Source organism: Thamnophis elegans, chromosome 11 (assembly GCF_009769535.1).
Source record: "Thamnophis elegans isolate rThaEle1 chromosome 11, rThaEle1.pri, whole genome shotgun sequence".
NCBI lineage: Eukaryota > Metazoa > Chordata > Lepidosauria > Squamata > Colubridae > Thamnophis > Thamnophis elegans.
In genome coordinates, this window is record NC_045551.1 from 1,512,728 (window position 1) to 1,526,719 (window position 13,992).

General features: G+C 36.8%; 1 protein-coding gene across 1 annotated transcript; it reads right to left on the reverse strand.

The window, feature by feature from the left end:
• Positions 1-3,086: 3,086 nt before the first annotated feature.
• On the reverse strand, positions 3,087-13,371 carry RGS1 (regulator of G protein signaling 1). The gene is made up of 5 exons (XM_032226644.1): positions 13,246-13,371; positions 10,004-10,090; positions 7,678-7,739; positions 6,343-6,506; positions 3,087-5,259 (listed from the first exon to the last, which is right to left on the reverse strand). Exons 1-5 carry the CDS (start codon positions 13,338-13,340, stop codon positions 5,074-5,076), a joined length of 594 nt encoding a protein of 197 aa, XP_032082535.1. The 5' UTR covers positions 13,341-13,371; the 3' UTR covers positions 3,087-5,073.
• Between the last annotated feature and the right edge of the window lie 621 nt (positions 13,372-13,992).

Genomic DNA, 13,992 nt, shown 5'->3' on the forward strand with positions numbered 1-13,992 from the left:
AAAAATTCTATCCAGGCAGGAAAACCTTGGCCTGATGATTTAGCTTTGCCAGTTACAGACCTTCTTGATAAATAACCTCTGCAGTATGTCTAGAGCTTTTGACAAGTCAACACAATGAAATGTAGATTTGATTATGCAGCTCAGCCCTACAATTCATCAGCTCAAAAGATGTTGCTCTGCTTTCCTTGCACACATCAAATGTCTTCACAACTGTTAAATGCTGCTTAACGTCAGTAATTTAATCTGCTGTCAGGCTTTCAATAAGCTTGGATTGTGAATTCTGGGGAAGTCGGATAACAGGCAATATATTTTAAAGCCACCCTTCATACTTGCTTTATATTAAGTTTTTAAGAATTGGGAAAATAGTCACTGAATTCAAAAAGCCTTCCAAAATGTTTCCTTCCTTTTTTTTTGTAGCACTATACAAATTGTTTAAGAAGTGTTTTCCTCTAATACTGCAAGCATGCAGAGGTGGGTTCCTACCAGTTCGCACCCATTCGGTAGAACCGGTTCGTCAAATCTACCGAACCGGTTAGAAGAGGTTCCACCAGTGGACCCGGAAAGCAGGCCACACCTACAGAAGAGGCTCCAAACTTTTTTGAAACCCACCACTGGTCCTTGGATATGATTATTCTACGCTATCCTGCTCCTATTTATAAAACTCAGTGCCTCTGTGGAAGGTAAGGATGACTACTGCGTTTGTGGGGCAATCGGAACATTGCGTGTGTTGAAGTTGTTTTAACGCAAACCAAAGATGCCTTTGAAAAAACAAGTTTACATCCTATTCTTATGCATGCCAGTGCTGTGTGTGAGGTCATTTAAGGTGGTTCTGACAAGTGTCGTCGGCATCTTCATATCCGGTCACATGGGCGGCAAGCCACTCCCATCCAGTCACATGGGTGGCAAGCCACTCCCACAAAGGAGGCCACACCCATAGAGTAGATTCGAACAATTTTTGAAACCCACCACTGCAAGCATGCCTTCCAAAATTCTTTCCAGAAAAAGGACAGTTCTTTTGTTTGCAGAAGCAAAGGAAAATGAGGCCATATTATTTCCTTCTTCCTTGATTCTGAGTTGAGGCTTCAAGGTGATGAAAGAGGAGCAGGGGCATCTGCAGTGGGGGTGAGGGAATGTGTAAGAAAAGTTGAAGCTGTGATTGTGAGGGAAGCCTTATCCCTTTTGTATGTGCAGTGATGTGGAATGTACAGGGGGCAGGACTTCAATCATGGATCTGTGATTGCCATTGTGACCCTTCCCTCCACTGAAGTCCCCACGGAGTACTTTGTCAAAGAAAATATGCCATCTCTTTAGCTCAGGAATGAGAAACACTCCGTCTCTGCAAAGTGACACGTCTTGCCAAGTTAAAGCCAAGCTGCTTCATGCAGGCCAGTGTAAACAATATAAATGCCACCAGAGGGCCTTCACTCTGGCATGATGGCATGGCCTCCTCTCAGCTGTCCTTGAAGGCCAATACAGGGAAACTCCCTACTGGAAGAGGCAATGTCCTTGTGGCTCTGGATACAGAGAAACAACAGAGCATGTGCTCCTTCAGTGCTTGTACTACCCAAACATTCATGCTAGCCTTATTTCACCATTCCAGTTGAATGTGATCAACAGCTATACTGATTACACTTCACTTTAAATTATCAGATCAGTCTTCAGTTTTAGGTAGTTCTTAAACACAATATAAGGTAAAATATAACTGACAAATACCAAAGCAATCAAACTTTGTCTTTAATCCCCCTTCTGGACTACTGGTCTAAGGCAGTGTTTTTCAACCACTGTGCCACAGCACACTAGTGTGCCGTGACATAGTGTAAGGTGTGCCATGGGAAAATTACTTTATATATAGTCAATATAGGCACAGAGTTAAAAATTTTTAACATTTTCTAATGGTGGTCTGCCTCGTGATTTTTTTCATGAAAAAAGTGTGCCTTTGCACAAAAAAGATTGAAAAACACTGGTCTAAGGAAGGAAAAAGCTGACTTGACTGAATTTTACACATTTGCCTTCTCAAATTTCAGTTCTAAAACTGAGGCAAGAAACTGATTGAAATGAGTCCAGACCAGTGGTGGGTTTCAAAAAATTTCAGAACCTCTTCTGTAGGTGTGGCCTGCCTTGTGGGAGTGGCTTGCCAGCCATGTGACTGGGTGGGTGTGGCCAACTTGTAAAATGTGGTGAAACTCACTTAACAACGCTCTTGCTTAGCAACCAAAATGTTGGCTCAGAAACTCTGGCATTTGAAGCACGCAAGTCTTAAAGCTGTCAAGTTACAAGACCCTTGCAGCCCTAACCTCTTAGAAAAAAAACCAGGGGTGTTCAAACTTGACAGCTTTAAGACTTGTGGACTTCAACTCCCAGAATTCCTCCTCCAGTCACGTTGGCTCAGGAACTCTGGCATTGAAGTGTGCAAGTCTTAAAGCTGTCAAGTTACAAGACCCTTGCACCCCTAACCCTTTAGAAAAAAACCCCAGGGGTGTTCAAACTTGACAGATTTAAGACTTGTGGACTTCAACTCCCAAAATTCCTCCTCTCGCTCTTCATCTTGATGATGCCCATACGGGCAGAGGGAGGGAGCTGGAACCGGTTCTAAACGGCACTGTAGATTTGTGGAACATCTTCTATAGAAGAGATTAGAACTGGCAGGAACCCACCCCTGGTCCAGACAATCAAACCAGTGTTTTTGGAAATGGATGGCAGCTATTGATCTTTTATACAACTATAATGTTTTTTATAGAACTTTTTTAATGGTTCTGCCTTTCGTATAGTTAAATTAATAAAGCTGAATAAGCATGACATGACCTGAAATGCTGGAAAGGGAAAATAGCTCTGTAGATTCAAGAGATCTGTTATTACAAATTATTTCCAATTGCTAAACATACCTGCATAATTCATTTCTATCCATCAAGTTGAATATTGAGCTTGATACACTTTTCAAAGTTGTTAATAACAAAGGGAAAAAAAAGTTACTAAAGCACAAATGATTACAATATATTTTAATACAATATATTTTAATCTAGTGGACATTAGTTATGTTTACAATTTGTAATGCACAAAATATTAACATCACTTACAAATAGCTGATACTTACTTAAATATTAACTTATATTGCCAGAAAATCAAGTTCCAGTCTATCAATATTTACAGAAATAAACAATACACTCAAATCCATAAATTATGGTTATCAAAATACATACTGCATATATTTAATGGGATATACTGGGGCTAATAATAATTATTTTAAAAGCAAGGGCTACAACATCTAAATACAATGGCTTGGATCTGAGCTAAATTAAGACAGTTTGTACCAGCCCATACACATAAAGATATTCTGCCTCTTTCTCCTCTTTGTAGCAACTTCCCTCCGCATCTCTTCTGGAATACAAGGATGCTCTTCAGAACAATGTAGAAAGATGAATGTAGGCAATTGGGGAAGAAAGTAATTGTCCCCAAATCATATGATCTTTATTCCAAAACCTTCAACCACAATCTCACATCATTCACAGCTATATGATGTTCTGTGAGCAAGTGTGTATGATTGTATATGTGTCTGTGCATCTAGAGTTTGTTAATTTTCATTCCATAAACTTGTTTACATTCACTAGTTGTAAAATCAAAGCTGTTGAATGACAAGTTCAGCTCATTTGCTGGATGGCTGGCCATCTGTCATCTCTCCTTCAAGCAGAGTGGCACCTGGACAAGCCTATTTTGGATATATTTTCCTCCGTTCCCCACAGTTTTAATGGCTAAGACTAAATAAATTTGAACCAAAGGAATGACAATGTTCTGATGGGATATACTTCCATTAGTTGCCCATTAATCAATTGCAAAACAACAACAACAACAACAACAAAAACAGTAAGACTGTCTGGAAATATATCAGTCGAGTATTGTTTGAATTCAGAGTCCATCTAATAGAAGAGCAAGCCAATAAATCACAGTTCAGCTTTGCAGGGAGTTAGTGGAAGAGTTCTTGGGAATGAGGCCATGTGTCTGATTTTACAGAGACCAGATCTGACTGTGAAGATATCCACTATTGGAAGAGCTAATAAGTCCAACTCTATTCGAAAGAGAAAGTACCCATAGAAGGAAGAGTAGGAGACTTGAAATAGTTTATCATCATCATCAACAATCCACACACCAGATTGTGCTAGCACATATATCACTAGGAGAGAAATAATTTATTGACTTATAGCATATAAAATCAGTACACTTTCTAGTCTTCTTTTGGGATAATGAACTTTTTTTTCCCATTTGAAACAATGAATAAGGGGACACTTTTTTTAACCATAGGCTTTTGAGCTGGTCATGTATTGCCAATATGAATTAGATTTAACAAAGCATCCCAAGGAATTGCCCCAGCCTGCTAAATATAGTATATTACAACTTGTATGTTTGAAAAACTCCCTGGTTTTGTAATTGGGGGGGGGGTGTTATTAATCAAGGTTGTTGTGAATGCCAGGTTGTTTTCCAAGTTTTTTTAACGTTTGGAATTTATGCCTTAGTGACCATGAAACAATTGTCTTGAGCAATATTGTACTTCCTAACATTTCCCATGTTTGTCTCTTGAGTCTATGCAAGTATGATTTGCATCAATTTGCCTGAGCCATGGAGCATAAAGTGAAAGCACAGCTTTCCATTCATTATACTCCTTACACCTCACAAGCAATACCTTTCAAGGGAATCTGGTCATACATCTAGCTCTACCACATCAAATGCTTAAGAAGGGAATAATGCACACAGTGTAAACAGCCTAAAATTTGTCTTGATAGCTGTGCAATTAACTTTTCAAAACTTTTCTGTTCACAACATTTGATAAGTGTCACTTGAAAGAATATTAGAAATCTGTTTAAAGTGAACCTTAGCTGACAAGTTTCAAGGCAGCATTGCCTCTTTGCCTTCTTTCTCCTTTCTCCTTTCTCCTTATAAAGGGTGTTCCAGACACTTCAACTTGATAGATTGCATCTCTTGTTTGAAGAGTTCCATCATTTCCTTGCCATCTTAGTTCCAACAGTCCCACTTAGTGTACTGAAACACAGCAACTCGTGAAGCTTCAAAGCCGATCCTCAGTTTTCACTTGACCCGGTTGCTTTGAACCTTGTTTAGAAGGTTATGATAATGTTGAGATTTAAGGAATCTTGGATAAGAGTCTCTCTCCATCAATACATATATAAGTCTCTGAGCCTCATCAAAACATGAAGGTGTGGGATCTTGAACTTTCTTAGCTACAGATTTTCTTATGGGAAAGTCAATGTTGATCTGGAGAGAACAAAATGAAACTTCAACATCTTTGTAAAAATTGCTCCAATGATACAGTCATGTTTAAAGTCAAACTCGATGCAATCAGAACGATTGCTACATTGCGCCTTTGAGCAATTATTGAGAAATGAGATCAATCCCAAAACAAAGTTTATATTTCTCAGTTCACTGATGCTGTGAGATGGTGGGCATATAAATGTAATAAATAAAATTGGTATAGTTATGCTATCTACCCCGTGGACTTTGGAATCTTGAAAAAAAATGTTGGCGGGGCTGGAATAGCCTATAAAGGTATACATTTAAGATTATGAGATTGAGACAAGAAACATAAACATGATTTATGGTTTGTTAGCCCACAGTTTATGATTTATTGCTAGGTATGTTTTTTCTTGACAGCATATAAAGCTGAGCACAGTTTAGAAACCCATTTCATAATGACCTCAGCAATATATTGCAAATGGCAATACAGTCACTTATAATTCAATATGCATATAACGGATACAGTTCAAATAATTTGCAAGCAGTCTCATGTAATTGAGGGCTTATGGCATAAATTAGCAACCCCCCCTCCCCCCAATCTTTTAGGCAACAAGGAGTGGTTCCGTGGGAAGAGTTTTTTCCACGGACTGGAGGAGTGTGATTTCACATGCTACCTACATCCTGTGGATGAGGCTTTGTTTGAGTAGCTCAGTTTCTCTTGCAGCCCAATGCTGGTCCCCTGGCATAAATAGCAAATTAAACAATGATTGCAGGATTTCATTCTTAACATAGGCAAATAGTCTATTCATGATTGTAGGACCTCAACCTCCCATGGGGCTACACTGTCTTTTATTTCATGATACAAGGGGGGGGGGAACAATGAAGTGATACAAAATCAAATGTTTGATAAATAATCTTTGGTAAAATAAATTTCACTATGTGAAAATGATTCTCTTAGTACAGTGGTTCCCAAACCTGGCAACTTTAAGACTTGTGGACTTCAACTTCCAGAATTCTCCAGCCAGCAGAGCTGTCTTAGTAAATGAATGTTCCACTCCAACTATTTAGTTGATTGATTGATTGATTGATTGATTTAGTGCTTACTTGTTTTCTGGCATCTGACTTGACAAACTCTTGGTAAATCTTTTCTGCTTTGCCATGTAAACAGTCAGCCTGTGTTTTCCTGTAGTCTTCACATGCCAACCAAAACTCAATGTTTTCATCACTGAATTCTGATTTCAAAAATTCTCTGAATGCCTCTTGACCACCTACAGTGAATTAAAAACATTAACATGATTTTAGTCATTGCTCTAAATCAGGTGGGGCAATCTAATCTGAAAATATACAATATTTCTGCAAATCTGTAGTATAATATTAGAAAATAGAAAGGGAAAAAGGTCACCAGGAAGTTTTGTGGACTTGACTACTTCAGTCTTTTTGAACTACTTTTGAACTTTTTTTTTCACTCTGTTGCACGCAAATTTGATATTTTGCTCAACTATCAAATTTGAGTTATCCAAAATACAAGTTGAGTTAGTGAGTTATCTAAAAAGAGTCAAGTGACCAGCTTGAGAGCAATTTCTCAGTTAATCCAATCAATGATTATAAATAGGTCGAAGGAAGGAAAAATGAACATCCTACCAATGTTTTACAGAAATGATATGACAGCTGGAATTAGTTGTTTTCTAAATAGAAAGCTACTGGAATGCTACAAACACAAATCTTCAATCTTCTGCAATTTATGATAAATGCAAAACACAAAGACAAAATCAATCTTGTCTGATGTCTCTTCGAAAAGATCAGAAATAACAATAGTAATCAATGTACCATCAAACCTCTGAGTGCTCATAATTAATGGGTTCCAGGAGGTATGATGAGTACAAAAAACAATGAACACCAAACATAATTTCCCATAAGGAATAAATACTGAGTCACAAGGCAGCTGACATTGATAACTTCTGCCTTGTGTCTTGAGTACCAAACAAACAATGAGTACTGGGGCAAAATGTTTGCATCAAAATTGCGTTGAATACCAAATTGAATGGATTTCAAAGCAGTTGATTACCAAGCTATCACTGTATACACATAATAATAGTCTCCGTTAGTGTCAGAGAATATGGTTTGGATGTATAGTATGTGCCCATGTGTACATATGAAAAGTCATTAAACCAGGGCTTAGAATATTTTATTGAATAAATTGAATTAGTTTTTTTAAAAATATCTGAAGGACAACACCAGTGCTCTGGATTATGCTTTTCATATTTTCATATTTTTAGAAGGTGACAGCTGCATTTTTCCAAGTTTCTTTTTAAGGTTGTAGAGCAGTGTTTCTCAACCTTGGCAACTTGAAGATGTCCGGATTTCAGTTGAAGTCCGGACATCTTCAAGTTGCCAAGGTTGAGAAACACTGTTATAGAGTCATTAGAAAGAAATGCTTACGCTGGGTTGCAAGAAGCTTTTCTAGGGACTGGGACCACTGGATCACCTCTTTTGCAGAAAGCCTGAAATGACATAAAAAATGCAAACTGATTGAAATAGAGAGGCCTTCCCTGGAAAAGAGATATTGGCGTATGTGCTTGATATTTGTGCAGTGACAATGGGGAGGTGGGGAAGATAAATATCTTTAAACATTTTTAAAGCTTTATATTTAGTAAACATTTTAATACTTCTTATTTAATTATCTTCTACCCCATCTTTCTCTTTGAGAGAGTATTGTCTCAGATAATGTACACTTAAAAACCAAAGTAACAGAAAAATCTAAAAAACAAAACAAGGTTAGGAAATTAAAATGAGTTACTAAAATGAGTTAAGTTTTCGGACAACTATATTTCAATGCTGTCAGTGAGAAATGCGAGTATAATAGGATATATTTATAAGCCATGTTTGCATCCTATCTTTCCCCCCGGATAATATTCTGGATGGTTCATTGAACCTGTGTTGCCTGGGAAAGCATGAAGGGGCACTGATAATATTTCCCTGATTGAGTCTTTTCCTAAGTCTTTTCCTAAGATGAAATGAAACCAAAAGTACTGGATCCCGGAAAGAAAATCAACCTCAGACTCCCCTGTATTTATACACCGAGCCCTGGTGGCTCAGTGGTTAGAATACACTATTGCAGACTAAAGCACTGTGAAGTGGTACATAAGTCTAAGTGCTATTGCTACACACTTCACAACTGGTTTTGGAAAGCAATTTAAAGGCTCTTCTCTAGTTCAACTTGAGAATTCTTTGAACTGAATCTCAGAATTAGTTCCATTTATTGCCGGTCCCCATTTTCTTCTGCAAATGCTATAGCTGGATAGAGATTTGATGTCATAATTTGACAATAGTAATCCCTTGTTATATCCTGTTGACAACCTACTGAAATCATTAACTGAGATAAACCCAACAAGAATATATATCAATACTGAAACCAACTACAAGAAATATTTGATTCTTTCAGGATATTGTATCAATATTACATACTGTCAATGTCATACTGAATTGCCCTATCTGATTTTAAACCCAGTCTGTAATATTTTACCCTGCCTTACTGGCCCAGTTTTCTATAAGATTGTCATAGCATAAGCTTAGATGTTTATATTGGAGATAAGTTTGCCATTAAGCAAATTGCTGTCACTATTGTTCTTTGAAGAGTTGTTAATCAACAAATATTGAGGAAGGATGGGAGAAATAATATTGGCGGAATGGTAATGGCAGAAGTGACTGCTTGACAGATGCCCTATGTATCACCTGAATGTAGGCCCATCTGTGTGTGGTTAATTGGAACAGAAACTGATTTTGATTGCTATCATAACACTTGAAAAGGGAAAATTCAACTCTTTTGTGCTCCGTGATGATCCATGGAAAGCTCCTACATACACACACACACACACACGTTTCAAATACTGATATAAGTACTAATGTCCATGGAAGTTTTTTTCCTCTTCAATTTATTTAATAAATTTGTTATACGACAGGCTACCAAATTGTCTCAACAGTATGCAATAACAACAAAAACCAAATAAAATAAATAAAATAAGATGAACCATCATAAAATTTTATCTTGGAGATTGACTGTACAAAAAAAAACAGCAAATGCTTAACATACTTCCAATGTGATTGTGTTGAAGGAACTTTTACAACTTGCCTCTTCTCATGTTGGATTAGAGGTCTCCGTGTTCAATATTAATTTTTAAAAATCTATCACAGAAGATAGATATAAATAAGTCTAAGAGATGCAGCTGCCAGGTTTCTGAACATGGCTGCACAAAGGCACAAACACTCTGATCTCAATGTATGCAGCTCAGATCTCTCTTTAAATTTTTGCATAATTAGGTCTTGGACCTTATGGTAGCAGATGCTGGGAAGGATGAACAAATTGTGCTCTGCCTCTGATGGAAGATGAGGTGTTATGTTCAAGGTAACATACACTACATTTCATAAACTAATATCCTACCATCAGGTATCCTTCACTATTCTTGAAGTAAGATATTACTGCTAGTTCTCTTAGTTCAATGGGTAAGATGAAGGGTCATCACTTTGCCTTCAATGGTAAAATGATTTTATATTGGCTTACAGAGATGTTTTAAATATACCAAAATACTTACTTACTAACCCTTCCTAATGTTTGCTCATTCCTCTTTGGCACTGAAGGATTCACACAGCTTCAGTGCACCCAGTCTTGTGAAATTAATGAGCAGTCACATGGTATGGATGTGTTTTCTTTCCAACTTTGTTTGCCCTACACAATACCACAATTATAACAATATAATCTGATACTTACATTACATCTCTTGAGCTGGAGTATTTCATGTCAGCTGATTCAGCAGGCGGCACAAGACCCATTAAATATTTTTTGGCTTCCACGCCCCTAAAACAAATTAGAGAATATATTTACTCATTTACTGTGAATAAATCTAGTAGTCTTTTTGCAGAAACATATCAACAAATCCAAGAAAGATGTAATATAAGCATCTGAGGCAGAGGTGGCATTCAGTTCTGGAAAACTGGTAGTGGAAATTTTGAGTATTTCAAAGAACCTGGTAAATGCCACCTATGACTGGGCCTGCCCACATCTATTCTCTGCCTCCTGAGTCCCAACTGATTGGGAGGGAATGGAGATTTTACAGTATTCTTCCCTTACCATTAAGCCACACCACACCCATAGAACTGGTAGTAAAAATGTTTGAATCCCACCACTGATCTGAGGAAAACATGTTATTCTTATGGACCTTCATGAAGTAATCATTCTGTGCAAAATACAGCAGTTAATATCCATGTCAGAATATTTTTGATATGGGCCAGTTTCTTACCATAAGATGGCTAAGATGGCTTTCAAACTCCAAATAAACATCTGGAGAAACAAATTCCATCTTTCAGATTAATTGAGCTTCATTGCTATTCAGGCCAATTTGCTCATAACCCAAAGAAAGTGTTTCCTCTGATTTCCCCCCTTAGCTTATTTCTACAGAAATAAATTTAATATGACTTTGGGAGAACTAAATTAATGAGAATTCTTATATAGCAATTTATATCTATAAAGACATAATACTAAACATTTTAATTTGTTGAGCAAAGTTAAAACTATGGATTTGAATTTAACAAACAACAGTCCAAGGCACATTTTAATTTATGGAAACTGCAAGCTAGTCATATGTATATTTTTTCATTAATAAATAATACTAATTCCAGAGGGACATCTTTCAAGTTTAATATACACAGAGTAAATTTAAAAGTGTTTTTACAGTGAGTATATGTTATTATATAGCTTTTATACACTCGGTAATTCCTTTATTTTGTCCATTTTATCATCTAAATCCAGTCTTTCTGCTCCATGCTATTCTACAGTCTGGCATTTGATCCTTCATGAGATATATTTTAAAATACTTCATGTAGTAGAAGTTCCAAAGGCTGAAAAGATCTCTTCTGATGTCCAAAGCTTGTTACTACCCATTGCAATCATGGAAGAAGACAGTGTTGGTTCAGAGTATTCTCTAAAGAAAAGGCTATCAGATTTGAATTACTGAATTACTGAATTACTGATTTGAATTAGAATTGGCCACTAGTAGGCAGCAGATATAGATTTATTTCACACTTTTTTGCAATCATCTAGAGATTGCCTTAATCTGTACACATTGAAGTTGCCTGCGGGACTGACCTACAAGCGAATTCTACCTTCCAGTCCATCCTCATTGCTTTCTATTCTAGGTACAGGTCTAGGTTCATCTATGGGCACACCTTAATCCTTCGGTACACCAGGACAATTTTTTTAAAGGCTGAAGGCCTTGTCAAAGATCCTTATGTCTGAAGACTCCAAGCCCCCTCTGCCTTGACTAAATTTATTCTACCATTCTCCCCTTAGACCTATAAATGGGATCAAATCAGAAGGACAATAGAGGAAGAAGAGAAATGATTTTTTATGATTCATGATTATAATTCTAATCTGCGTATTTATCAAATTGATTATTACCTTATTATCATTTTAAATAATCTATTATGTATTAAATTAACGTATATTCATTTAAAATAAAATTTAATATTAAATTAACGATCACATTATTTATTAGCTTTTACAATGGTGCCCAATTCTCTATAGGCTTTGGATGGCATTCAACATTGTAAGAATAAAAAGAAGAAAGAAAAGAAAGAAAGAGAAAGAAAGAAAGAAAGAAAGAAAGAAAGAAAGAAAGAAAGAAAGAAAGAAAGAAAGAAAGAAAGACAGAAATCATGAAATCTCCCTAGAGGGTTATACTAACCAAAACCTGGGGAAATAACCAGGTTTGCAATCTAAAGGTGGGAACCATTTGGATCTGTAATGGGAGGTGAGGAAATTCCAGAGGGCAGGGGCTATGACTAATCACTTCTTTCATCCTGGAAGATGCTACTGTTTGGTTGCAGAGGACATTCGTAATCATGAAAATCAGGCAGGAACAGGAGCCCCCTCAGAGTTACAATGAATAGCTTATCAACCATCTCCATTCACAGGGCTTTGATGGAAAGATGTTGAAATAATTTACTATAGGGCTACTTTTATCATTTGACACTCACTAACCCAGAAGTAGAAATATGAAAAGAGGTTTAGCAGAGTCTGTGGGGTTTGAGCAATTGTTGAATGCTCAAGTTTGCCTCCATTTCAGCCACTTGAAGATGACACATATGCAGAGTTTTAAGCAGTTTTAAAAAGTTCGTCATAACTTTTCTGAAATGTTTCATGTTCTTTCCTTAGGTACCCATATGTGAGAAAATACTAAGATTGGTTGAGTGGGTGGCGGGACAAATAATTTCCGTCTTAAGTGTCAAAGACTTTTCTTTCACACACATAAAAAAAACCCCATGGTACTGTTGAACTGGCATTCTCCTGCTGCTTTAGCTAAGACCACAAAAACACCTAGGGAAACCACTGTGGCTTTAAGCTAAAAAGGCTTCTCTAGTGTGTGCACATATATACACTCACACATACACAAACAGACATAAAAAGTATCCTGTGCTCATTCATAAGAACACTAAAAGTTTGATCCCTTAAAAAAAAAACTCCAAATACTCTCTAAAAATGCAGGTGTATTCTTTTAAGAAATGAAAATACTGATTTTTTAAAAAAACTGCTTAAAACAAAGTTTTCTGTACAGACTCCGACTAGTATGACATTTATTCAAATATTAATTCCTTCATTCTGTTCTATCCCTCTTCTCTATCGTCTCTCCCATTAAACAAAGATACATTTTGTTAATTACTGACTTTAGCTTGATTTATCAAAATGGATGATTATCAGTTTTATTTGAGTTACTGAGCATAAACCCAAATTCCTTGCTTTCAATTGATCATCCAGAATTTATGACCCAAAACTGATGTTCTTCGGATTTTGGATTCACAATTTGGATTCCTGCCTTGAAATAAACAGGAAGCCTACTTTTGCCAAATTGGGGTCCAAAATCCAGTAATGAAACCTGAGTTGAAGAAACTTTTCTTAAGTATGTTTTTGCTTAAAATAAAATAAATAAATTTTAAAAAAAGGGGAGATACACTTACAAAGCCTTTGTCTTCTTTCGGTGATTTTTGCTGCCTGCAATCTCATGTGTCTTGATTTCATCTGAAGCGGTGTGCCACATAAACAGCCAAGGCATTTTTAGTTGTCTCGTTTTAGGTTGCAATGCTTCTGCAGTCGTAACATCTAAAGATCTAACCTCTTGCAAAGCTGATGGCTTTATACACTGACTCATATCACCTGCTTTGTGAGAAAGAAGCGTCTTTCGTACAAGCAGAGACACTTCCTTTTTTTTAACCGCCTGATGACATAAGTAGACTTTGGGACTTTTTTTTAAAAATAAAATAAAGTACAACTATTGGTTGCTGTTAAACTGGCTAGGACAGGTCTCAGAAGCTAAACTTTTTTTTTAAAAAAAAATCTTTCTTACAAGAATTCTCCACCTATTTACAATCAAAGATCAAAACTGTCATATAGTCGTTTATTATGAGTGCCACTAATTCACATATCAATAAAAAGCTGGTTAATAAGCTAAATAATTAAAAAAAACCCTTCTCACTCTTATGGGTGGTATTCCTCAGTCTTGGGTTCTGCATCAGAGACCTGGGAATTTTTAGGGTTCTGTTCCTAGCAAAGCACCCTTCTGCACAGAGAGCTTTGATGTTGTTCCTGGGATCCATAGATTCACTCTCCCAGCTAAGGAGTCACAGCCTCAGGTCAGGGGTGGGTTCCAGATTCTTTTCCTACCAGTTTGCTCAGGGATCTGCTTCGGGCGCGTGTGATTGATGTGT

Bases quoted from the DNA above. Each gene is read 5' to 3' on its own strand.
- RGS1 (XM_032226644.1), bottom strand. From the start codon at position 13,340: ATGCCTTGGCTGTTTATGTGGCACACCGCTTCAGATGAAATCAAGACA. The intron at 7,740-10,003 runs GTAAGTATCAGA...ATGTCATTTCAG, and splicing joins TCCAGCTCAAGAGATGTAAT to GCTTTCTGCAAAAGAGGTGA. The intron at 5,260-6,342 runs GTAAGCACTAAA...TGTTCTCTCCAG, and splicing joins AGTCAGATGCCAGAAAACAA to ATCAACATTGACTTTCCCAT.